The sequence below is a fragment of the Ictalurus furcatus genome, chromosome 7 (assembly GCF_023375685.1).
Source record: "Ictalurus furcatus strain D&B chromosome 7, Billie_1.0, whole genome shotgun sequence".
NCBI classification, from domain to species: Eukaryota; Metazoa; Chordata; class Actinopteri; order Siluriformes; family Ictaluridae; genus Ictalurus; species Ictalurus furcatus.
The window spans coordinates 7,955,850-7,981,975 of NC_071261.1; the positions used below are offsets into that span (position 1 = coordinate 7,955,850).

The 26,126-nt window shown below is 42.0% G+C and overlaps 1 protein-coding gene across 1 annotated transcript in view; it reads right to left on the reverse strand.

The window, feature by feature from the left end:
- The window catches only part of yes1 (YES proto-oncogene 1, Src family tyrosine kinase), a 36,653-nt gene that overhangs the window by 2,855 nt on the left and 7,672 nt on the right, over nucleotides 1–26,126 (reverse strand). The window contains exons 2-11 of the mRNA XM_053628150.1: nucleotides 13,020–13,310; nucleotides 11,736–11,835; nucleotides 11,152–11,250; nucleotides 10,239–10,342; nucleotides 9,951–10,100; nucleotides 8,412–8,567; nucleotides 5,949–6,128; nucleotides 5,295–5,371; nucleotides 4,360–4,513; nucleotides 2,234–2,365 (exon numbers count right to left, since the gene is read on the reverse strand). Of these exons, the coding sequence (XP_053484125.1) occupies nucleotides 2,234–2,365; nucleotides 4,360–4,513; nucleotides 5,295–5,371; nucleotides 5,949–6,128; nucleotides 8,412–8,567; nucleotides 9,951–10,100; nucleotides 10,239–10,342; nucleotides 11,152–11,250; nucleotides 11,736–11,835; nucleotides 13,020–13,302 (1,435 nt within the window). The 5' untranslated portion in view covers nucleotides 13,303–13,310. The remainder of the gene's footprint in view (nucleotides 1–2,233; nucleotides 2,366–4,359; nucleotides 4,514–5,294; nucleotides 5,372–5,948; nucleotides 6,129–8,411; nucleotides 8,568–9,950; nucleotides 10,101–10,238; nucleotides 10,343–11,151; nucleotides 11,251–11,735; nucleotides 11,836–13,019; nucleotides 13,311–26,126) is intronic.

Here is a 26,126-nt window from a genome sequence, read left to right on the forward strand (position 1 = left end):
CCACTACCCATTCACCTACACCATGAATCAGGGAAAAGTGTGTTGACTTTAACCAATCAGGCAGGAACTATAAAAACAGCTCCATGCCTGAAAATGCACACAATCCAGTGTGAGCAATAATTCATGGGTTTAAAACAGCCTGTCTGGAAGAGGATACAAGTGTACTAAACCGTCATGAAGACTGTAAAGAATGCTTAGAGGAGCAAAAATGTCTCCATGGAACATGGGCGATGATTTGCAGAAGACAGCAACGTTTTGCGAATGCTCCAACATGACAACGCCCCCTACATGCATTGTTGTGCTTTGGAGCAAAACTGTTCGAGCATGACGGTGCCCCTGAGCACAAAGCGAGCTCCATGAAGACGTGTTTTGCTAAGAAAGAACTCGAGTGGCCTGCACAGAGCCCTGACCTCAACCCCACTGAACGCCTTTGGGATGAAATGGAATGCAGAATGTGAACTGGGCATCTTCAAATGACAGCAGTCTCCGACCTCACTAATGCTCCTGAAAGATGGCTGAAAGAGCAGAGCACACTCCAGAATCTAGTGGAAAGCCTTCCCAAAAGAGTCGGGTCTATCCGGAACTCTATATTAATCCCCAAGGTTTTGGAATGGGATGTTCAACGAGCACATATAGTGTGATGGTCAGGCGTCCACGTAGTTTTGGACATACAGTGCATGTATTTTTATCGTCGTAGAATAAATACACTTAAAGATTAAGCTAATTAAGTGCTTCACAAACCAATCTTTACCAAGAGTGGAAATCATTCTGGAGCTTACTGTAGATTCTGAACCTGCATATTTTGATAGATGACTGGCCAATGGTTACTCACTTGACTTTAGTTATGACCTGTACTAAAGTGGCCTATCAGCACCATCTACTTCTAATTGATAACTCTTACATAATTTACCCTAAGTGGATGCTTGATCAGCTGCTCTCTGCAGCATGCACAACTCGGTGTGTTTCACATGTGCTGTGTAAGTGCCTGCTCACGACTACCTAATGAGAGCTTTGCATCAGTTTTAAGTGATCATTACGGTTTGTTTCTTCCTGCTTCCCGACATTCGACGCATGCCGCTCTACAACACTGACGTGCAGTAGCTAATGCTGAGCTTAGCCGGTCATGAGCAGTCGAATGTGGAAATTTAGATCCTTCAGTGTGCATTACCGAGTACACGAATACCCGAGGATTCGGGACTTGAACGAGGAGTTCGTGAATTAGGCATGAGCTCGAACGACGCCGAACTGACGGGCGCAAACATAACGCACAGACAGAGAAAGTGGAAGGATTGTAGTTAGGCCTTGATCCTGTCCGGTTTTTTTTTCTCGTGTGAATTCTGAATATGCACATATGAAAACGAAAAATAAATCCGGTGAATTTCCCAGAAATCACGAGTCGAATCCCACGATGCCACGGCCATCCATAACCGGGAGTCCAAAGGGAAAAACGCCATGCTCTCTGGGAGTGAGGGATGGTATACGCTCCCTCCCCTGTCAATCACAGCGACAGTACCCAATCGTGGACATATGCGAGTTCATGCATGTGTAAGGCGGATAAAGCTTTGATCAGAGTGCGTTACGCCGCCCTGGGATGCTGCAGAAGTTAAAAAGAAGAAGAAGGAAAAAAAAAAGTAGTTGGCTAACTTCACATGTCTTGGAGGAAGCATGTGGGAGAACATTAGGGAGAAAATTCATTTATTCCATCAAATCAATCAAAAATAAAAATAGAACTAAAAGACGGACACTTGGAGCAGAGAGGAAAGCATGAGTAACCCAGTTACTGAAGTCGCTAGAAAGTTGTGGTGAAAGCAGCAGGAGGGCTTCAGGCCTGGCCAGCACAGATGGCAATAAATAAGAACTGGTGCCCAGTCAGCCTCCATGCATGGCTCATCCAGATGGCAGCCTCCGTTCAGTCATCACACACCCAGCAGTATCCAGCAGGTGGCGCACAAGAGCGCATACCGAAGTGCCGCTCACCATACTATTCAACTCATCATGTCCTTGATAAGGATCCACAGATAGCCTTTGTTAAGCTGGCTGCCAGTGAAGGTGTTAATTAAAGTTGGGTCACGTTACAATGGCAGCTGCCGTGTAGGCCTGAGTGAAAAATCTCAACCAAGCGGCTTAATACTGTAGAACAAAAGAACCCTGGTCTTTTCACAACAGTGAAAAGTTGTGCGAGCTGCGAGTTTGGTTTGAGTGCACGTATTATATGTGTGTGTGTGTCTCTCACCTGGGTATGGCACTCTGCCCTTGGTGACGAGCTCAGTCAGCAGGATCCCGAAAGACCAGACGTCAGACTTGATAGTGAACCGGCCGTAGAGAGCTGCCTCAGGTGCTGTCCATTTAATAGGGAACTTGGCTCCTAGAGGAACAGAGTTAGCTGTCAAAGAGTTTCCGACCCTGATCGTGTCAGAAACCAGTATTACAACTCCAGTCATCTGTTCTCTAAAGTTTCAGAAGCTGCCTTGAAATAAATATACTATAACATTATATTACAAACATACAGACAGTAGCCCGTTGAAAAGGGAGCGACATATAAAGATAACATTTGCACACAAACACAATGACCACATATAGGGAGGGACGCTCAGATCGTTCGGCCGCCGGTCGCTTTCGGCTGACGATCGCATTTCTATGACTCGATTGGTAGTCTCTAAATTTGGCCGATCTCACGGACCGATCGAAATTTGATGACGTAAAACTTTAGCGCTGCAGTCATGTCATCACCGGTGTGGAATTATTATGAGGTCTCAAGAAACCATGAAAAATTCGCCATTTGCCGTGTAGGCCTATTAAAACGTTCCTTGTAAAATGAATGCGTTGTGCTTATTTATTTGATTCTCGATTAAAAATAACAATCTACATCAATGTAAATAATATAACAAAGTATTACTTTATCTGGGGGACAAAAACATTTCTTAATAAGGTAGTGTTACAATATTGTAAAACCATGATCAATGCCATCATTACGATTTGAAAAAGAACAAAAAAAACAACTAAAGAAATGAATACGTTCACAAAGTATAGCCCTTGGTTTAATAAGAGTGTCATTTCACCTGTCCAATAGGTAGCCATTTGGCTATAATGAGTGTTTACGGTGAGTCTGGAGTTCAGCAGTGGGGTGCACTGTAATCAGACAGCACACCCGATCCTTACCAAGTCTGTCCGTCTAAAATGCAGCTCCCTAATCCAAGGATTCTCAAATGTTTTGGTACAAATTTATTTTATGAAAAGAATCCAACTACAGTTCAGAGGGCAGCACAATAATAAAGTAGTTACAATGAGACTTTCCATGATATTTGTACCAAATAAAATATCCAATGAGTCTTGCTACAAGTTTGATTTACCTACGAAACTGGCAGCTCAGTGTATGATATAAAGCAGGGGTGGGGAATCTTATCCAAAAAGGGCCGGTGTGTTGGGGTGCAGGTTTTCATTCCAGCCAAGCAGGAGTCACACCTATTTCCACCTGTTTAATCAGCTGATCTTGGCTTTCGATAGACTGAGGTGTGGCTTCTGCTTGGTTGGAATGAAAACCTGCACCCACACCGGCCCTTTGCGGGTAAAATTGGACACACCTGATATAAAGAGTAAAAAAAACAAAACAAAACAGCGATCCAGGGTGGAGGAAACAAGGGCGCCAGACAGAAAATCTAAGCTCTAAATCAGTCTAGCAGGTCTTCCAGCAGGGGGCATTAGGGGATGCAGCGACACAAAGTGAGCTGAGGCTGGGAAAAACACTTTTCTTCAAACTATAGACATCAATTTCTAGTTATATACTGAAAGATCCCGAAAGCCTGGTTTCTGCTTACAAAAACATTTAGATTGTTGCATTAGATGACTCATAAAAAGACACAATCAAAATAAATATAAATACACTCAATGTTTCGCTTCCAGGATCTTCTCACACATCTAACCCATAATCTCAACCTCCTGGCCTTACCCCTCTATATTTCACATAGCTTCTGCACATGTTGTGTGCACAAGTTTTCACCCCCCCTTGTACTTTTTTATATTGTGTTATGTTACATCCACCCTGGAAGGAACACATGCATTTATAAACAGATCATGTGACACTTTAATTGCACACATTGAACTAATTATATTATCTACAGTGACTCGTTTCACACACGAATAATTACTCAAACTATATTGATTCCCCCCCTACCCATTTCAGTAGTATGGGCTACTTTGTGTAAATCCATCCCAATCACATCCGTTCCAGTTCCAACACTACAAAATGTGGAACAGTTCAAGAGGGGGGGGCGGGGTTAATACTTGCAAGACACTGAACACACCGGTTTAGGTTCATTAAACCAGTCTAAAAATGCTTTATACAACCACACACACACACACCTTGTCGTGCAGTGTATTCGTTATCCTCGATCAGCCTTGCCAGGCCAAAATCAGCGATCTTGCAAACCAGGTTTTCTCCCACTAGGATGTTGGCTGCCCGCAGGTCTCTGTGGATGTAATTCATCCTCTCGATGAAGGCCATGCCATCGGCGATCTGAAAGAGATCACAGAAAAGCAGACAAGGGAAAATATAATAGCATTAGGGAAAAGACAAAAGCAATTACAGTCAAGGACATTAGTATTTTAATTAAGGACATGTATAACCTCGAATTACGACAATTACCAAAATCCTAAAGCGGTGCAGCTGATTAGAAAACAACCTTAAATAGCTCCGTGTCAGAGGGAGTGTGAGGAATAAAAGGACATAGGAAATGTTAGTCAAATTCCCAGTGCATCACTGACAAGCACTCGTTTAAGAAGCTGTCCAAATGATTTATGTTTATCCGGCAAATACTCCCCTCTGTGGCAGAGACAAGACAGAAACGCTGGAAGGCTTAATTAAGACAGTGTGGTGGTGACAGCAGCTTGAAGAGAAGAGAGAAACAGACGTAGAGAAAGTGGGGTGGAGGGGAATAAGTTGGTTTAAGAGCAAAGTGCAAATCTGCACTGGCACATTAAAGTGCAGTGCTCCCTCAGGAGAGGAGGTTAAGTGCTCCGAGCGTTAAGTGAAAATGAGGATGAGAGCTCCTGGGAATGGGTGGAACCTGCAGATGGTGAAATGCCATGGCGCATTAAACAGAAGTGACAGGCAGACAGGGGGAAAAGAAAAAAAAAACCTTCTGCCAGACATTCCTCAGAGCTAAACTAGACAACTGACTGTTGACTCGTGTAACAGTAAACAGCTGGTTCTATATGACACGACAGGCCTGCAAAATAGGAAAGACATGGTGTGAAGAAGTGCAGAAGAAGGAAACGTAGGAGTGATGTACTCTTACCTGTGCTGCCATGTCCACTAGCTGGGGAAGCTTGAGGTATTTGCCTTCACCTTCCTTTAGGAAATCCAGCAAACTCCCTGACACACACACGACATCACAAGGACAAATTTTTTTGTTAAAACATTCCTATATTACTTAAATGCAACCAAGCCAAACTCTCAAATGTTGAAACTTCCATGAAACAAAGTCATGTTTAAACAGATGCCTGAACTCTATCGCACGGGTTTGGATGTGTTCCTAACCGACAGTGGCATTTCACGTTTGTTCTTTTTTTTCCAATTCTACACAAAATAGGTATGATACTGCGAAGCGACGAATCCAAATGACATGCTAAAATGACCTCTCGCACCAATCCTGTGGTGTGTATGGTGTGCCGATTTTTCGGTTCCCCCACCCACTGCACGCTCACGAGTTCTCTCTCCACACCAACCCGACACACATTTTAAGCAACAAGCAACTCACATATCCTATGTTAGAGTGAACCTAGGACACCATTTTAGTTATCTACTCATTCACCCACACACGCACGATGCAATATTTATTATGCAGACATCCTGCCTCTTAATAATCCCTGCCAAAGTCTAGACAGCTACACCTGCGCGTTAAAATTCTCACGCCATATTAATACTAATTACAGAGCACATCCTGTATTACCTTTGCCCATGTACTCGGTCACAATATAAATGGGTTCCTCAGACACGACGGCATACAGTGGCACTAGCTTGTCATGCCTGAGCTTCTTCATAATCTGAGCCTCCTGAAGGAACGCCTCGGGGGACATGGTGCCAGGCTTCAGCGTCTTAATCGCCACCTTAGTAGTACCGTTCCAAGTGCCTACACCGGGGAACAGACAGAGGGAGAACCAGGGGTCCAATTATATAAATTATATGCAAACATTACCATTCAGAAGCATGTAGAGTCGAGCTGAAAATAAAAGAACTAGTGATATCGGTACAGATACACTGCAGCTACTGCTTTGAGATTACTGCCATTTTTTACATACTAAAAGAAATAAGGATCGTGAAAGAGAAAAAAAAAATTGAGATATATTGCTTTTTAACCACAGCACTGTTGAAATCTGGGGAAAAGGAGTTGACTAATTTTCTAAATCAGAAACTCTGACAGTATTTCCAGCCATAATTCAAATGATAGGTTTAATAAAAGAGGTCGACGATAGTGGACTTCACTGATATCGATAAGTTTATTTTTATAATAAACAGTACTGACTGTACTATGAAAATGTACTGTACTTTGTTTTAATGAAATAAACATCTAAATATGAATATATATTAACTATTAATAAATATTAAAGTAAATAAAAGATATACATCCAAAATGAACTAAATAGTAACAATAAAAATGGAGACATCCAAAATTAATTAAAAAACACTTCGAATATCACAACAAAATTCGTCATTGATCGTTTTTTGTTTCGCCTCTAGAGGCCGCTCTCATACAGTATAATGACAGCCAACCCTTTTCAGCCTCTCCGCAACCGGGGAAAAACCGTGTGTGGATTTTTGTCTATAACCGATAGATTAGCAATTGTTTATCGGCAAAACTGATCAATTGGTCGACCTCTAGTTTATAGCAATGAGCTGATGCGTTTTCATTTCTATTGTAACAATTCGTTCACAGAAACGTGTTTGGTAAACAACGCGCAATAATCTAAAGCTTTCTGTAATGACGCTTATTTATCATTCATGGAAGGAAGCTCCAGTGTCAGGGCTTTGTAACAGTCAGTAAGTTTTCTTCAGGACTTTTTTTGGTCTTGGTTTTTTGGTTTTGGCTTGTATCTTTCTCATTTGTAAGTCGCTTTGGATAAAAGCGTCTGCTAAGTGAATAAATGTAAATAAATGTAAATATTACATGTCAATATAAATGGTTAAAAGTATGACATCGATCATTACAAATAAAAAAAAATCGCAAACTACCGAGATATACATGAGGAATAAAACACCGGTACGAGCCGTTATAGGGAAATAACAGCTTTGGGGTGCTAAACAGCCGTATCACACCACCCAGTCATAGATTATAAGCTTAACACCTCGCTCGGTTGCATTTTATTCCTTATATATAATTCATAATACGCATGTATGTGGAAACGCATCGTTTCTGAACGAGCATACTTTATGGTGCACATGAATTTCCACTGAATATCAAAAGCAGGTTCGAACCTGACTGTCAATACTGCTCAAGTTCCACTGCTGTGTGCAGAGAAAAATTCCTGGGATTGCATAATCACATGTGGTATGCCAAGACTTGCTGCAGGGTAGGCTTTGAGAGGGGCGATGAAAGCGGTAAGATGTGTTTACTAAATCACACTCCTCCAGAGACAGCCACACTGAGCCTCAAACTGCTCGTAATAAACAGTGCGCAGTTCGGGATGTGTAGTTTAAACGCACAGCGAGTGAGGCTGTAATGTTTGTGCGGATTATCGAGGGATATTTGAAGTAGAGCGAGGGTGTTTAAAGTCCGGCTCCAGGGCTCTGTGCGGACCGTGGGACAGATGTTAACCGGCCAGCGGCTTCTTTTTAAGAATGCATGATACTCGGGTTAGCACACTGTATTTTTCCTTTCACCTTGCAGCAGACTGTGTTAACACAGTTAGCTAAATGCTAAATTGCAAAAGCCTTTTCCCCCCTCTGACAACACCTGCAAACGCAGGCATGTTAAGTGATGACGTTCTACAGAAAACAAGTGGTGAGATGGAACTTTAAATACAATACCTCTCTTATATAAACCTTTATTATCTAATCTCTGTTGTAGCACAGTGAAAATACTCAACATCTTACGCATTGGAGAAAGCATTCAGACTAGTGGTTTTTCCATGTTGGGTGCAAAATCACAACAGTAAGTCGTTTAAATGTTAATGAGACCCGACAATGGTTTAAAATGTGTGAAGGAATGAAAAGAACAACGAGGACGATGAATATTCATGAGATCAGCCATCCACTGAAGTTCTTAACACCGTAAGATGTGCAAAAACTTTTGTTCTTAAACATGAATTGGGAGGTAGAAGCGGGACTACTCATTATGCACTCAAAAGCAGAACTGTTTAAACCCTGATCACTAGAAAGGATGGCAAAGAACACTGTGTGTGCGTTTAACTCTTACCCATCCAGACCTCTCCGAAGCAGCCTTGGCCCAGCTTGAGTTCCAGGCGAAGCGATTCACGTGGGATCTCCCAGGCGTCTTTAGCCAGGCCCTGAGTTTGGGGCTTCACAGTCGGACAGACTGTAGTGAGCCTGTAACAGAGTCCGTCTGCATGCTCTAAACACAGACACAAACATCAAAACAGTGGGTTGGGTTAAAGTGAGTAAACAGTCAGTAGTCTGGTGGCTAAATAAATAATAAAAAAAAAAAGAATGCGTGAAATTTATACTGTGTGCCTTTTAAAATGCATCACTCGAATAACTGCGTTCAAGTTCATCGTCTCATACAGAGCAGCTTCCCAAAGAAGTTTTGGTGCCTAAACAAGTTCACCGGACAAACTGGGGGGAAAAAAAATAAATCCAGCCATCTCATTTCTGTGTTTATTTTTGCACTGTAACATTCTGGACCAAGCGTAGTATATGCGACTGTGGCGGCGAGCGTGTGGCTGAACGTCAGCTGTGGATGGAGAGGCGGCGGGTCGAAACGGCAGGTAACACGCGTTTCTCACCTGTGTTGGATTAGCCCAAGTTTAACTGTGTGTGTGTGTCTGTGCCTTCAGTGCAAGCGAGAGAGAGAGACAACCAGCACAAAGACGTGCGCGTGCGTGTGTGGTTGAATGTGTCTACTGAACCGCAAAAGTAGAAACAGAGCGAATAAAAAGCCCTTCCGAGTTGTCCTCAGCCTTCCACCTCCTCATTCCCAACCCAACCCATTCTTAACGTATGGAGCAGGCTGCATCAAACACTACCCCCAAAACGCACATCTTCAGCTTTAGATCATCAATAACCACCATACACCAAATAATACAGTACGACATTTCATTAGTTAAGCAAAATCTGAGCTTACTGGTATCCAGATAATATTCAGGGTTAAAGCAAGCAACATTTCATCCATTCATCCAACAATTTTCAGTATCTCTATCCTGGCCGGGGTCATGATCCGAGAGCCGAGCCCAGGAACAATGAGTGTGAGGCAGGAATACACCCTGGATGGGATACCAGTCCATCACGGGCACAACGGACACACATTTATACACTCGTTCACACCTAGACGCAAATTTAACATGGCCAATATACCTACTAACACCCCCCTACTAAACAACCCCACACCCCCATTCTTGCCCTGAATTCCTTGATGCGCCATGTGGAATCTGACTATGCTTCCTGAACAGATAACCAAAACGTTGGAGCTACACATTAAATAGCTACAATCCTGATATTTACAGAACTCGATGCATGAGGTAAAATAAGACCCGGCACAAAAGTGGACTATGTCGAGTGCGCATGTCTAAGAGAAGTGAGGGAGGTTTTACCGCCGGTGTTCTGTTCACTACTTAGCAATGGATGTACTCGTCACGCATCATAACGACTTTCAGCAGCTGAGAGAGAGAACGTTTTTTTTTTAAAATCACCAACACATCCGTTTTTATAAATACTGTATGAAATATACAAAAGCTTGAATTCAAGTTTACCATGCTGCTCAGGTGTTGTGCAACGATACCTGTGTAGTGTTTGACCAGTTTCTGCAGTGTCTCAAACTGGGCTCTTGTGGTGATGTAGTAGCCACCGTTATCAAGCTTGCGGATTTTGTAGTGCTTCACATTGTCACCCTTCATGTCATCCCAATCGCGTATGGACAGAGAGTAAGCCCCTGTCAGAAAGAAAGAATTCACGCATGTTCTTACACACGAAACATTCACGCACCACACACCATGCTAACGGCTCTCTGCTCTAGCATATCTACGGTGTTATAGAACAACGTTAAAAATCGATTCCGACTGAGCCTCACCTTTCGTCGTCTCGCTCTCCCTGACCAAGAACGTCCCTCGCTGGTTTCCGGGAACCAGTAACAGTCGCTCAGCATCTTTGCGTCCCATTTTCCCAAAGTACCACCTGTGTTCATTCAAAAATAAAATAAAATAAAAAGAGACACGGAAATGAATTACAGCCCGGCTGCAATGTTGAACTCTTGGGAGCTTAGAGAACAGTGAAATATACACAGACGTGACGTAAAATTGCACGTGCACAGCCTACGCTTTTATTTTCATACATTTTTTAAGTGTTCATTATTTATCACCAGGTTCTAGCCTTAATCATTCAAACTATTATTAGCATACAGTGTGGTCACACAGAATTATGAAAAGAACCCTCTTTATGCATATCAATCCCTACTGATTTTATATACTGACTTGCACATCTGTTCATTTTTGTCACCCCTCAAAGAAATGAGTTTAATTGTGCGAGTACATCATAACATGCGCGTCATGGGCTCATTAGAGAAGTAGCTGACACTTAAATTGATTTACATAGCTCTGGAAGAAGCAGCTTCGTGTTTTACACAACTTACAGAAATAAGAAAAACAGAAGCTGTCTACTGGACTGGTTTATTACAACATCTCCCCGAGTGTCATGCTTTAATGCACTAGGAAAGAGCTAAAGGGTGCAGACGTGATTTCTCTCGTCCTCCTTTCCCATTCGACGAGAGGACAGCGCAGTGACCGAGTGCATTAATGCATCCAGTGGAAAAGCTTAACGTGAGAGTGGTGTGACGTGTAGAGAGAGGCTCTTTTGTTATCTAGTCATGCGTGCGTTTTTCGAGCGCTTGGCCGCTGTAGTGCGATTGCCAATCACACGCTCTTAATTACAGTGAGGGTAGAAGTAGCAGCTCATGACATGGGATCAGTAGGAGAGGAGTATCTTACTCTTCAGCCTGGATGGAGTCTGCAGGGGCCACATAATTGCTTGGAATGTAGCCCTTCTTGCCCGTGTTGATGGAACGGGCCTCCCACCAGTCTCCCTCTCTGTGAAAGTGAGCCAGCACAAGAACAGCATTAATATACATACACAGACAGCCCTGCGACGTTAATAAGCCCTGGCTGGCCGGCCAAGATATCAGCACTAAGAAAATAAATAAATAAATATATAAAATGCGATGAATCCTGGGTATTCAAAGCATTTACATAAAACACCATGATGAGCAGAGTGGAATCATCCATCATGCTGTTATTAAGAGACAAACTGGATGGCTGGACTGAACAGCCGGCCCATTAAAGAGCATTAACCCAGATACCCTTCTGTACCAGGCTGCAATGCAATGACAGATTAAAAAGAATAATAATAATAATCAGCATCCAAAATCCTGTCAAATTCAGTTCAGCCTGCTAGATCATCTTTTAAGCAAAAGCAGAAAAAAAACCCAATCAAAATCAATCAATGCAGCCCCAGTCACAATGCACTCATGTCAACATGAACTATTGTTGATCAATGCATAAAGCAATGCACTCACGTGTTGTTGATGATCTGAAATCGATCGCCTTTTTTGAACGAGAGGTCATCGGATGTCCTGGCTTCGTAGTCATATAAGGCCACAAAAAACGTCACACCACCTTAAAAAAACAAAACAACACAAGAGTGTGGATTCACGGTCGTCATAATGGACTCGGTTTAAAGCTGAGGTCTCGGCAAACTACATACAATTAAATACAAGTCTCAGACTTAACGCATAATGGTTCCAATCTCTGATATAAACACCGTTTAGTTGAGGATTTATAGAAGCCCATAGGGGATACTGATAGAATTACTCGGTGAAATCAGTTAATGATAGGCTTCACCATGTCTCTAATTACAGAAACAGCTCCTCCTCTCATGAGGTGAGTGGAAATGGGCCTAACTGACAGGTGAAACCCAGCGGGCCAGATTAAACCAGAGTGAATAAACCCCACCCACGCAGAATACCAGATTATCTCTCATTGAATCAGACCTCGGCTCGTGACACGCTCAATGACTGCTGTTCTTATTTTACCAGAGGAACAACAGATACACAAGTGAGGTCTAGTATCACCTACATGAGGAATAGAACCAAATACGTATGCTCTTTGCAGAATGCACAGAGAACATGTAGTTAACTAATCGAGCTGCAGATATTAATAGAAGTGCATGTGCATGCTTGTTATCGGCTCACGTGACACGGTGTGTGTGCCATCATGTGCATCATCACACCATTAAGATATCCGATTATCTGAATCTTCCTTGTCCCAGCGCACAAAATGGCCGAATTCACTTGCTGAATGCAATCTATGAGAAGTTTATAGACGTCAGACAAAGATTTAGTTATCAGTGGTTTCTTTTTTTTTTTCTTCTTTTTTTCCCGGGTGCAGACATGACAAGACAAATATTCCACAGAAAAAAGTGCTGAAAAGAGACAAGCAGTATCAATAGAGCTATTCACAATCTTGCTTGAGGAAATGAAGCAATTCTCACAGAGAACAAAATCACACTCGCTCAAAAATCACTCTTTATTCCACACATACGACTGGAACAAAAGCGTGACACATTAGTGCAGGATTTGCGTCAGTCGAGTCGTTCGCATAAATTCATTTGTATACATTTAACATGCTGACGTAACGGTAACAAAGTCCTGCGTTTTAGGAAATTCTTGAGAAAACGAGCAAGCAAACCGAGTACTAATTCACATTACAGCTGACACAAATGTGTTTTGTCTCCTTCGTGTATACCGTGTTTATACTCTTCAGATAGATAGAGAACAAGATCACAATCCTCAGCCACCCACCTGTGACGCCACCAGGGAAGGGGTTGCTCACGGTCACTGTGGAAAAGGAAGAAGCAGCTCCACCGAATGGAGTGATGGCGGATGAGGAGCCACCAAATGGAGTGATGCCAGAGGCATGGCTGTTGTAGCTGCTGTTGGGACCCTTGAGGGCAGGTGACTGGCCAATCTGGGTGGGGTCTGGTCCATAGTGGCCCATGTGGGAGGGAACAGGGGTAGGGTTAGGAGCATCTGGTCGGTACTTCAGCGATGGTGCTTTGTCCTCTTTACTTTTGACGCAGCCCATGATCAAGCCTGTAGAGAGATGGCAAGAGGTTAGGGTACCAGGTCAAATCTAACTCATGACCCCTGCTCTACTGGTTTCTCATTTAATACCCAACACTTTAAACACACATTATAAAACGCCAATAATGTTCATTTTAGGTATGTTTTTTGGTTCTCCAGAGAGATGTCGTGTTCAACAGCCTGTTCATCAATTAAGCCCTGGCCCTTGGTCATCCTGACATGCGAATTTATTGGAAGACACACTGGTAATCAGATATAATCTAATCGTAGATTATACCGCTCTAAATTCAAGTAGCATTTAGCAATGACTCACTTGAAAAGTATTCTACATGGTTTAGAAATCCAAACCGATTGTGCTTCCTGGTCATTAACATAACCAGCTTGGACTAGCAGAATAGCGTGCAACTTAAGCTCGGACTACAATTTGGAGTTCGTTCGAGTGTTCCAAATTTAGATCGTAACTTGGGATGTGTTACGGAAGAGTCGTGCGTAATTTCCGACAAAAGCGTAAAACCGGGCGCAAGGTTCTAGCGCAGAAACGGACAAAAGCGATAGCTTTCAAAGTGTCTGAACAAGTTAGAGCAAGAGACATGGCAGAGATTGAAATAAATATAAACAGTCGTGGGTAACACAAGCGGAGGCAACAGCAGAAGAAATGGTGGAGCAGGTTCTTCGTCCTGTAAACTGTCCTGACCAGACTGCAGGAATAATTCCTTCTGCTAAAGATTCAGTAAATTCAATCCAGGTAAAGTGTTCCTTAATTGTGTATGTGTGTGAATACCTGGTTACTTGCTTGAGGCGAACGTGTTTGAATAGAGAAATCACTGATATTAATCACTAGAATTAACTATACTCACATGACATCAGTTAGAATACAATGAATAAAAATGCTACACCTGGCAATATTTTGATGCAGAGAGCAGCACTGTTCTGGTGTGCAAATAGGACTGTGCGATATGGCTATGCATAGGGTAGGAGGATAATCACCCTTAGACAGATATTTTCCTATATATCGTCATCAGTATCGTCAACTAGCGGTGTGCTGTAACAGAAATAAGCATGGAGGAGCGTGACACAGAGCACGAAACTCCCTGCAACCAAAATAAAAGCTGAGGGGGAAAAAATGGAGGTACGTCTGTCGTCCGGATTCCTGAAACCTCGAGTTGAATACAGTGACTTTGTATTTAATATTGACTTTGTTTTTTGTACTCGTTTTCATGTTCAATGTCACTTCCAAATAAAAGGAGGAAAGAAAAAGTGCTTTTTGATCATTCTGTGGAGTAAACACCAGCGAAAACACTCATGAATGCACTCGCAGTATTTCTTTCGTCAATTTTAAGAGAAAAAGTAAAACACACACACACACACACACACACACACACACACACACACACACACAGAGTGGAGGAAATAAGTATTGAACGTGTCAATTTTTATTTTTTTTTCAGTAAATATATTTCCAAATGAGGTTATTCACATGAAATTTTCGCCAGACGTCAGTATTAAATAAAGTAATCCGGAAATATAAAGAATTCACAACATTAAAGTCCGTAAATGAAGTTCTGTGTAATAAAGTGGAATGACACGGGGGGGAAAAAAGTATCGAACAAACTAACTGAAATGTATTTAATACTTAGCGGAGAAGTCTCTGTTTGTAATGACTGCTTCAAGACGCTTCCTGTATGAATTTCTTTATTCGTGTTATAGTTGCATTTTAGTGTCAAAATTAAAATAAATAAATAAATAAATCAGTCTACCCTGATAAGACTAGGCTTTTCTTTCAGGGTTCAGAAAAAAAATGATTTCTATTTAAAACACTCAGGAAATGCATATCAATTATTGTACCCCCAGATAATCACCGATCCTCCACCAAATGTCCCAGTGGGTACGAGACACTATGGCTTATAGGCCTCAATCAGTTTTGGCCTTAACTGCCCAGCCGTGCTAATATCACACCTTTCACCTAAAAAAAAAAAAAAAATTGGACTAAACAACCAGGAGAGTCCAAAAAACATGCAGCTTTTATAGAGATTCAAACAGAAACCTTGAACATGGGGTCCACTACAAGCTTGGATAGCCACTTCGTGATTAAACAAATAGCGAACAGGGTGTAGACTGGAGTGTACTAATTCAATGAACTGTCCTATATGTCCGTGTTAGGTTCCTTGCCTCATATCTCCTGACCCTATGCCACCCTGTTCGTGTTTAATCCTCCTACTCTGACAGGCTAATCCCTTACAGGACACTCTGTCCACTGATGCAAACAGTTTAAGCGACTCTCTTTAACAGTGAGAAGCAAAGGATTTCAGGAGTCAGACAGGGTTACTTTAGATTACAATACTGTCTCGAAAAGCAAAAAAAAAACTGGTGCTGCACAGTTCCTGAAACGCAATTCTGGCAATGAATTAAATTCTTACATTCCAAATCGTGGATGTTGGATTCGTTGGTTTACGTCAGCTGTATTGTCTTCATAAGGGGGAAAAACATGCAAGAAACCATGAAACGCTGGAAAAGAAACCTCACAGAAACGTGCTCGTGCCATATTCGTTTATAGACGTCCAGATGCGAGAGTTTAATCACAGGGAAGACATTATATTACCGACAAACCCTGAGGAACACTGTCAAAAGATTAAACTGGTATTTTTAGAAAGTATTTGGATCGGTTTCTGTTGTGAGCCATTGTATAATTTATTTATTTACTTACTTTTTTACCAGACTGCACTTTCAAAATTGGTGAGGACATGTCTGTAGTCTAAGTTACACCTATGGCTTAAAGTAATAGTCACCAACCCTTTTCCTTGAGCTCTAGGTCCCTGTAGGTTTCATCTCGGTTTTAGTTGATCAAGACCTTCTTAAGGCTTCTAATGATTAGACAGTCAGGTGGGTATGATTATGGTTAGAGCTAATGGCTCTGTCTGAATATCCCTATCACCCTACCATACAGTAGGTCCAAAGCAGTACGCAAGTAGTATGTCCAAATGCTGAGTATAGGATGACCTACTACTTCTGCCGAGATTCTGCAGTAGGGAACAGGCGGATACTGTGCTATCCCATAAGGCAATGGGACTCGTGCGGGAGAGCTGTCAGAATAAAAAAATAGCGTAAGGCAGAATGTCGGCTTTTTTTTTTTTTTTAAAGTTGTAGGTGAAACGACAATGCCGACATGGTGGATGTAGCATGTCCGGATTGTCTTCGTGCTACACACGTATGGAAACTCGAGTCTGCGATCTGGACTACCGCCGGCGCTCACTGGAAGAACTACGGCAACTCAAAAAGCACATTTTTTTCTCGTGGTGACAGTCTCTATGTTCCAGATGGTATAAATCACCCTCCGAAGGGCACTTTGAAGGGACAGCAGTTATGCTGTAAGATTGCTTCAAGCTGAATTTCCAATAAAAATGATAGTTTGAATAGTTATTAATACGTTGAAAGTAATAGTTTTTCGAGTGTGTACAAAAATGCAATTAATGATTCAAGTAAAACCTTGTGTGCTTTATCAGACTATCTTGAATAAATGAACAAGACATTCTGTAGGAGACATCGGTTAATATTTCAAAATTGATTTAGCCTCATACGCTGTTAATTACAATAACTAGCTGAAAGAACTATTGCTAAAAATAGAGCAACGTAGGGCTGCAACAACTAATCGATAATTAAAATAATCGATAACGAATGCCATTATGGATAAGTTGGGTCTGTGACGTTACCGTGGATTTTGTACAATGTTCAAAGGACAACACTGGGCAGAATGTGAAAACTTTGTCTTTTTTTTTTTTTTCAAAAAAACCATACAGGGGAAAAAAAAAAAAAGGGCCTTTTAATCAAACTAATCGATTAACCGAAAAAATAATTGTCCAATCAATCAATTATCAAAATAACCATTAGTTGCAGCCCTTGAACAAAGACTTGAGACTTGGCTTGGACTCCACCTCAGAAACTTGAGACTTGACTTGGACCTCGGTATGTATTGAATCAACCGCTGAGTAGTAGGTACTGAATATAATGAAGCAAAGTGTCACAGTAAGCGATTTCAAACACAAACAAAAAAAAAGACAACCTACCACACACCCCCTTAATACAGTTTCATGACCTATTCCTATATTAGACTCATTCAAATTTATACAATACATTTCAAGCTATTTGTTGGAACTTTTCAGTCCTGAACTTTCCCAGTTGACAACATTTACAGGTGGCTTGTTTTTCTAGATACTAAAAGGCTTGAATTCTACTAATTTAATTCAACTGATAAAAATCATGGCGTCTATATATGATTGTTCGGCGTTTAAGCTCGTTTAAACTCGGTTTGGTTTCAGGAGACGACAGAAACGTGCACTTTCTGGATTGTATTTAAACTTAAGAAACAGCATGAAAACTCTTTAACCAAGGATACGATGAAATCTTTACCAAAAGATAGAGTAATCTCGTAAAATATTCAACATTGTCAGTACTCCTGACTTTACTGTAAGATGAAAAAGAATGGCTACAAAGAAAACCACTCCTGCATTCCGATTCTAATACTTATATTATGTACTAAAAGTACGCACTACGTTGGATTGGTTGTTTAAACAGTTAATAGCTCTGAATGTCTAGTCTTGGTTAGAGCCCTGGGTTTCACCTGTGAAGACTGCATTTGTTGTTATAAAGGAGAAACCAACACAAAGACTAGAGAGCTGTCTATGGGAGAAAAGCAAGCCATTTTGAAGCAGAGAAAAGAGGGAAAATCAATCTGAGCCAATGAACTGGCAGAGGCCAAAGCCAATACAACAAATTGGAATGGCCTGAAAAAGAAACTACTGGTGTACTGATAACCAGACGTTGAACAGGTCAGTCCAAAAAAACACCAGCGGTTGATGACAAACATTGTGAGAGCTATGAAGATCTCACAATCCAAGCTCGAAGAAGTCTTCGAAAGCAGAAATATAGAGGCCATACCACAATATTCAAACCACTGGCAATCATCAGCAGTGAGATTAGGAAAGCCAGATTGGAATTCGCAAAAATTAACGCAGAGATGAGCCACAAAAGTTCTGGAATCAAGATTAACCTCTACCTAAAGCTGCGTTTCCATCAAAATCACCCAGAACAATTAATCCCAGGAAATTTTTCAAGGTACCATTTGGTTCTTCCAGACCGTTGTTGTCTGTGATTAGGCAAATTAATCTGGTGATGTATGACTGCACACGACAAGCCCTTGGCGAGGATATGAAGCCTCGAAGAATGCTGCAATCAAACCCAATTACTGACAGAAAGCAAGCTGATTTCAATGATGTAATAATGTAAAATATTTGCTCAGCTCATAAAAACGGACGGTCTGGAAACGCTGGAAAAAAAGGTCTGTGTAGATAAAATTTGGGGTTGAACAGCAGCAGATACACTTGACTGAATTCTTGCACAGCGGATCAGCCCTGATAAACACGCGGTCGTTTTCTCACTCGAAGCCCCTGCTCACCCCACGGGTGGAACACTGCTCCGAAACCACACGACATGGGCTACTAAAGTTTATACAGCACTACAACATAGGTGAAAAGGAAACACATTAAGAGATTGAGAGAGATTAAGAAGACTGTAGACATCATGTTTCCCGAACAGACGTTTAAACCGTCCAACACGACGGCCATCGCTACAGATCGTCTTCAGCCTAGAGCAAAACCTCGAATTTATCAGCAAACTCTTTTGCTATCTCGAGCTCAAAATAGAGAGTAGAGTAAGCTACACGCCGAGCATTCGAGTAACTCCCGCACGCCTCAGAAGTCTGAACCAGCCTCCAAAGACTCGCCACGTGTAATTGACAAGAAATCAATTTGAATCAAATTGACGTATTGGTCACATTATACTGCTTCAAAGTGTGTGACTACATTAAAGCGCTTGACGACATGTAATGGAGTCGGGAATGAAAGGGCAATAAATGCCAGCTGGTGACGAAAAATAGTCAGGAACTGTTGTGTTTAACAAACCATTATGTCCAAGCTTAATGGAGAATACTTGTAGCTCCTCGAACAGGCTGTAGCTGTACTGTGATCATTCACGTGTGGACTATTGATACAACATTTGATCAGATTCTTTACAATACCTTGGTTAAGTAACACTCAAGTATTCTTCGGAAATGAGAACGTTCTTCCAGCTTCATCTGGGTACTCCTTCTCATTAGTTTATGTTACTGCTACACTTCTATGCTCACACTCTCTCTCACTCTCTCTTCATATATAGGAACAAAGGTGTTAACAGAACAAGCTTGAGGTTGGGCTAACCGTAAACACAACTCAGTTTGAATTAGCTACTTAAATAAATATACGACACAAGACAGAGCCACAATGAACAAACACTTCATATGGGTTTATCCCGGTACCTCGTGTAGGTGTAACGAGTACATCACCTTTGGCGGATTTCTGAATTAAGATAAATATTTACAGCAAATAGAAAGTGCAAGTGTGTCATTACTGTGGAGTTTGTGTTTCATTTGCCAAGCCAAGTGAAATAGTAAGAGTTGCAAAACAGAGCCCCATGTTTGAATGTGCTGGTAGATGTGTGTGTGTGTTGGGGGGATATGAAATTGTACAAAATTGTTTACGTGGTCTTTCGCAGTGATGTTCGCTGGGAAACGAGACGTTTTAGCTGTACTCGTGTTCGACGCGTGTGAATCGAAGAGCGCTTTGGCTGAATGCGTATTGTGATGAGGTCACATGACGTGTCTCGGGCCCAAATCTGAGGAAAAACTGCAAGCTCCTCTGAACATTACGGAGTTTGCTAGACTTCGCGTTCATTTTTGTGATCGCAGAATCCTGGAGGAGGGACCGTCTACCCCAGTGCCTGTCTGACCACTTGGACGCCATGCTGTGAACGTAGCGTGATCGTGTGACCGTGTGACGCAGAGATCCGGGTTCGTAGAAAACATCCCAGGCCAGATGCGAGAGTTTCATCGCTGAGGAGAAGTGGTGTAAAACACTTATTACCGACACCCCCTTGATAAACTAATCCAATCCAAACAGGGCTATAGGTGGACTGATGTACTATAGTATTATAATATTTGAGAAATGGCGCACCGTTATATCTAGTGCTGTCCCCTGAGTATCACAGAAGCATTGTGAGTATTACAAGAAAAACAACTTCATAATAAATTCCTGAGCACAGAGTGAAAAAACAACTCTCGCCTTTAAAAAGAACTCATCTTTTACCAAGCACAGCAATGTTACCTAAATAGTGCATGAACAAACAGTCTCGTGCTTTATTGTGATCCTGCGGCGCTGTGCTTGTGAATGCTTCTTACGACCGCACTCGCTCTGTGAACACAACAGCACAGACCTGATTAGCTGGCTAACTCTAGCGTGCTAGCTAAAACACAAGGCCTTGTTGAAAAAGAGCGCTGTCTGTTATGATCAGTCAATGTGTTGCTAATGCAGATCTGTGGAGCGAGTGAGTGAGCGAGCTCCTTTCTCTCTCACGTTGCGAAGCATGCAACGCTTTGATTGGAACATCAACCAACCATACATGTTACGGAGCAGAAAGAGACGAGTAATGATTTGTGAAGAGAAACGTTTTCAGCAGAGTTCTGTAAGAAGCAGGGAGATGGGGGTCGTCTGGTGTGGCGAACAACCGCAAGCAATCTGCTGACAGAGGGCCGAACGGTACAAGTTGTCCTCAGGGCTCTGTGTGTCTGCGGTTGATTACTGAGATCTTCCTTGCCAAGTAATCAAGAAAAGATTTGTCGTCATCCTTGAGTCAATACACAAGTTCATAATAGAAATTTAATATCGGGTCCTTGGCTGTACAATGTGCATCTGCCCTGGCGTATGATTCTGCACTACTGCAGGTTGACTAAGCGCATCTCTGCGATGAAGTATTCATTTTGTCAAGCAACTTGTTTAATTATAACGCCAAATACCTCCTCTAAAAGCTAAATCTACTTAATAAACTAATAATTCACTACTGCTGCGCTGACAGTTTCCCACCACAGTGAATAACCTACACCCAAAACAATATCACCAGTAAATACAACCAGCAAAACGGCCTCGGAAACTTTCATTCAATCCTCGGTAGGTAATTAAAAGCAACGTAGGCGAGTCAGTTTACCGTCGAAAGCCTCAATAAACGTACATGAACTTACAATTAAAAGTAAGACTGACAAGAGCGAGACAACAAGAAATAAAACCGAACGAGGCAATCGAGGAAAGCTACACTGCACTTCCTGAAGTCAGCGTGAGAGGATATTAGTTACTCATTGCAGAGCTCTTTATACCGAGTCACAGTGGGAAGCGGTAGAGCAATATCCATGACACGTAATCAGAGATAATAAAACCCGCCAACACAAGTATGGTTCTTGCAACATGTCCAGTTGTACTGCTCAAACAACTCGTTTTTTTTTTTTATGTGACTCAGCTCGACATAGGTAACTACCCACGAGTGCACTTGAGGTGTGGCAGGACGTGATTATTAAACTGGTGCTACAGACCAAGTCAATGTAGTGATGATAACAAGCTAAAACGTACATCAGAGGTGCCAACATTGCTATCAAGAAAAAAAGAAGAAAAAAAAAAACACCCTGATTATATGGTGCCTATCGGCTCAAAAAGCCAAAGTTCACGTAGATAAAGTTGCCTCAAAGCTACAGTAAGTAGTACCTGAAGCAAATGCTCGTCTTTCACATCCCATGTCCTTTCCTCTACAGCGAATTGTCTTTTCTGACAAGGGAATTTCATTTGTCTGATGTGATCGCTTTATAGAAACACACTTTTTTTTTGTGTCGAGTTTTTTTGTGATCGTTGCAGCCAAAAGTGCTTGATGACAATTTCACCATGTGAATGGTTTCCCCCAAGAAGCCCAAGAAGAAGTATTAAACCAAAGAGGTCGAGCAAACGTGCAGGATGACTCGCTCTCACCTGATGTATGAAAGATTAAAATAGAAAAACACAGACAGGCACGGACACCTCCCGTTAGTCAAAAGCCAGATATCAAGAGTTGCTAAACAACTTCAATCAGCTGACTATCGTAATTCAACCCAAGGAACCTGCCACTTTGTCACTCAGTGGCATAAACAGAGGATTACACAAAAGGTAAGACAATTAAAAGCAACACAGGATAGCGAACGTACAGTCACTTCCAAAGGTCTTGGAATAGCAAGGGGTAAAGGCATCAGAATCCACCGTTTGAAGAAGACTTTAAGAGCACAAGTCCGTACCACGAGATGCAAACTACTCATCAGCAGTAAGAGTCAGAAAGCCAGATTGGAATTCGCAAAGAAATACAGAGATGAGCTACAACAGTTCTGGAACCAAGATGAACCACTACCAAAGTGATGGAAAAGGCCAAAGTGTGGAGAAAGAAAGGATCTGCTCATGATCCAAAACATACGACGCATCTGTGGAACATGGTGGAGGTAGTGTCATGGCATGGGCTTGCATGGCTGCTTCTGAAATGTGCTCACTAATCTTTATGGTTGGTGGAAAAAAATTGAAGGCTTTACACTGGCCACGTCAATCACCAGACCTTAACCCAACTGAGCATGCATTTCACCTCCTGGAGAGGAGACTGAAGGGAGAAGCCCCCCTGAAACAAACAACTGAAAGAAGCTCCACGAAAGAAGAATGCTCAAGTTTGGTGATGTCAGTGGGTCGTCAGCTTGATGCACATAATTGATGCAAGCAATGGATCTGTAGCCAAATATTAAGCGTTGGGACGCACCGAAATTTCGGCCGCCGAAAATGGCACTTGGGTTTTTGGCCTAAAATATATACCGCCATGCCCCGCCCCTCTATCATCTCCTTTATTTTTTGATCCGAAACCCAAATGTCTGTCGGTAAAACACAAAAGAATTGGCCTCGTCATTCCAATACATTCGAGAGAGCCTGTACTAACTTTGCTTTCTTAGATTGAGAACATGCAAATGTGCTGTTATACACAACAAGCTCCCTTTTGGGAAAACCTTAAAGGTTGGGATCTCTATTACAGCACACAGTTGAGACAACACTTAAAGCAAACCATGTATGCGAGTATACACACACACACACACACACACATACACACACACACACACACATATACATACAAAGGATACCACAAGAAAGACCTTTCCCTGTGCCAGCAATATGACACAAACCAACAAAAGATTAACCTTTCAAAAGCCACAGGCAGTTCACCCAGCAAGAGTGTGCACAAGTATAGACAAGAACATGGAATCAGATAATGATTTAGTCTGCTTTCCCACTTAGCCTTGCTTTTTTTTCCTTTCCTCTTTCCAACTGCAGGGCACGTTTTAAACGCAATCCTACGGGACGCAGGGTTTTAAAAAAGCGCTTCCGCCTGCAAGGTTTTTTTTCCTTCATGGGCACCAAAGTTGAAAGAAAGTTCAAGTGACGTCAAGCGCTGATCAATCAGGGCAAAATCTGGGGGCAAAAAAATAAAATAATTAATAAACAAATCTTGCTAATGAGTGACTATAAGGAGATTTACACACAATAGCAATTTGGCTGTTTTCAGGCATTCCCCTTAGACTAGCTACATAGCCAATACTAGCTAGCAATATTCGGAAGAGCTTGCAATTTTTCTAAATTACTGCAGATTTGGGCCAAGATTTGTCGCCACCACAACGCACATTCAGCTAAACCCTTCTTTGATTTACATGTGTCGAACAAGAGTACGGCTAAAACGTCTCACTTACCAAACAAACGTCACTGCAAAAGACCGCGCAAAACAATTTTGCACGGTTGCAAATTCAGCAATTCAAGTAGTTTTCCACAAAAATAACAATAAACCTCCGCAAATCGCATTGCAAATTTTGAGCTTTGAAGATACGGCAAAATCGAGCATTTTTGGCTGTGTCAATCACAAAATCCTGTGGTAAGAACATTTTTATTATCATATCCTGCATTTGAACTAAAGGTCATAACTTGTAGCTCGTATCGCCCCTTTAATTCCTACTTGGGATGGTCTCCTCATCCCTGACCTCAGCGAGTGACATAATGAGCCACGCGTATACAAGTACTTACTTTGCATCGATCAATCGCTTGACACGAACATACCGACTAATACAGTTCACGGTTCTGCAGAGGAAAATATACAGAAAATCACAGTTATTGGCTTGATTGTTGCTAACAAAAGACCAACATGGAGTAGATGGGTTTCCCCCCTTCGTAGACCACACACGGTGGTCGTGAATGCCGTAACTTTGAGCTCCCAATTCTGAGGCAAGTCGAATGCAGCAATAGTGTGTATGTTGCGTGTCCTGCTTTTATTCCATATCATTTGTTCTGGAAAATAAATAAATAAATAAATGAATCCATAGTATAACCGTATTAGAGCAGATGTTCAACTCAGCAGCTAGCCAACGCAACCAAGTCCAACATCATGTTATTATGTAATAACCTAAACCACACGCTTAATCCCTTTAATTCTGCTGCCAGCCACACGCGCTCCGTGGACAGGTTTTAATCCGAGAAGTGAATTTAGAGAAGACGTTTTCTGCTATTTATATCGTCTGTTACTCTGGTATTACAGCCGTACTCAGCATCTGGAAGACACAAAAGCTACATTACAAACTGAATCCTTCCTTTCACAGTACTCTCCCCGCTACAAATAACATTTGCACTGAATCAGACTATCAGTTTCGATGAAGGAGCCGCTTTGAGAATGCCGTGTTTGTAAATAGAAAGGCAGGCCGTGAAGGCAAGGCGGCGTGTGTAACTCTGTAAATTAAGCTGCCATTCTCACAGCTCTGCAGAATCGCTATGGCATCCTGCCGCTACTGCCAATCAGAGCCAAGAATGTGTGTGTGGGGGGGGGGGGGTGGAAATACTTCCTTCCGAATCCATTCATACCACAAAAGCCACCTGCTGTGCCTGTCAAAAGCTAGAGCGATGGGGTGAGGGGGGGAGAAACAGGAACACGAGATGGAAGATGAGAGAAAGTTGAAGTTAAAAAAAAATGTAAAGGAAAGAGGGAAAGGCTGGGCACTTTGTTGCGTAACATCTCTATATAAACAGATGTGCGTGAGGAGTCCGGACACATGCATTCTGAATTCTCTCGCCGTTCGAACGATCTGATCACCTCGGACTTTCCGTGCATGGGGTACGCCGTTATGGAAACGTGTCTCACACGATGCTTAGACCCAAAAAAAAAAGTTGAATCTGGCTTGACACTTGACAAAGAAACAACGAGTACAACTTCAAGTTCACATCGTCCGTGTTGATTAAATCCTAAGTCCTGTAATCGTCTTTCCGCTGTAGCGGATTCATTTGTTGTCCTTTGTTAAACAATCATGTTCGGTACCGTTCTATTCCTGGAAAGATTTCCGCCTTTGCCGGAGATAATAAACTGCTGAAGAACACAGGACAGCCGCCTTTTTAAAAGCAAACATTAGGGACTCAGCCATTGTTGACCCTCTACTCCTTAACATCTCCAACGTTAGAAGTTTGAGAGAGTGCTCATGCACTGTTAGCAATGCAAGAAGTTTCAAGGACATTACGGTTCCAGAATAAGAATTGCACTAGGAAGCCCGAGAACAACACGGAAAGCGAAGTGGCTGTGTTTGTTTGTTCTCCACCGGTCCGTTGCTTGGAACTCACGTGACTTGAAGTTACACTTTCACGTCTGTTTACCAAAGATCTCGCTTAACTGGAGCACTCGCTGTGTCTTTTTTTTTTTTCCCTTCCTCCAAATAAGCGACCTTGTTTCAGAGACCGAATGGAAAGTGCAAGCGCACTGGAACTGGCAGAGTTTTGCTCCATTGAGAGAGTTGGAGGATAGTTAGTTACTCCACCGCTTGTCTAACATCAGACACAAAGAAACCTGCTGTTGTTCAAGTGGCTTTATTGTTATTTCAAGCATATACAGCTG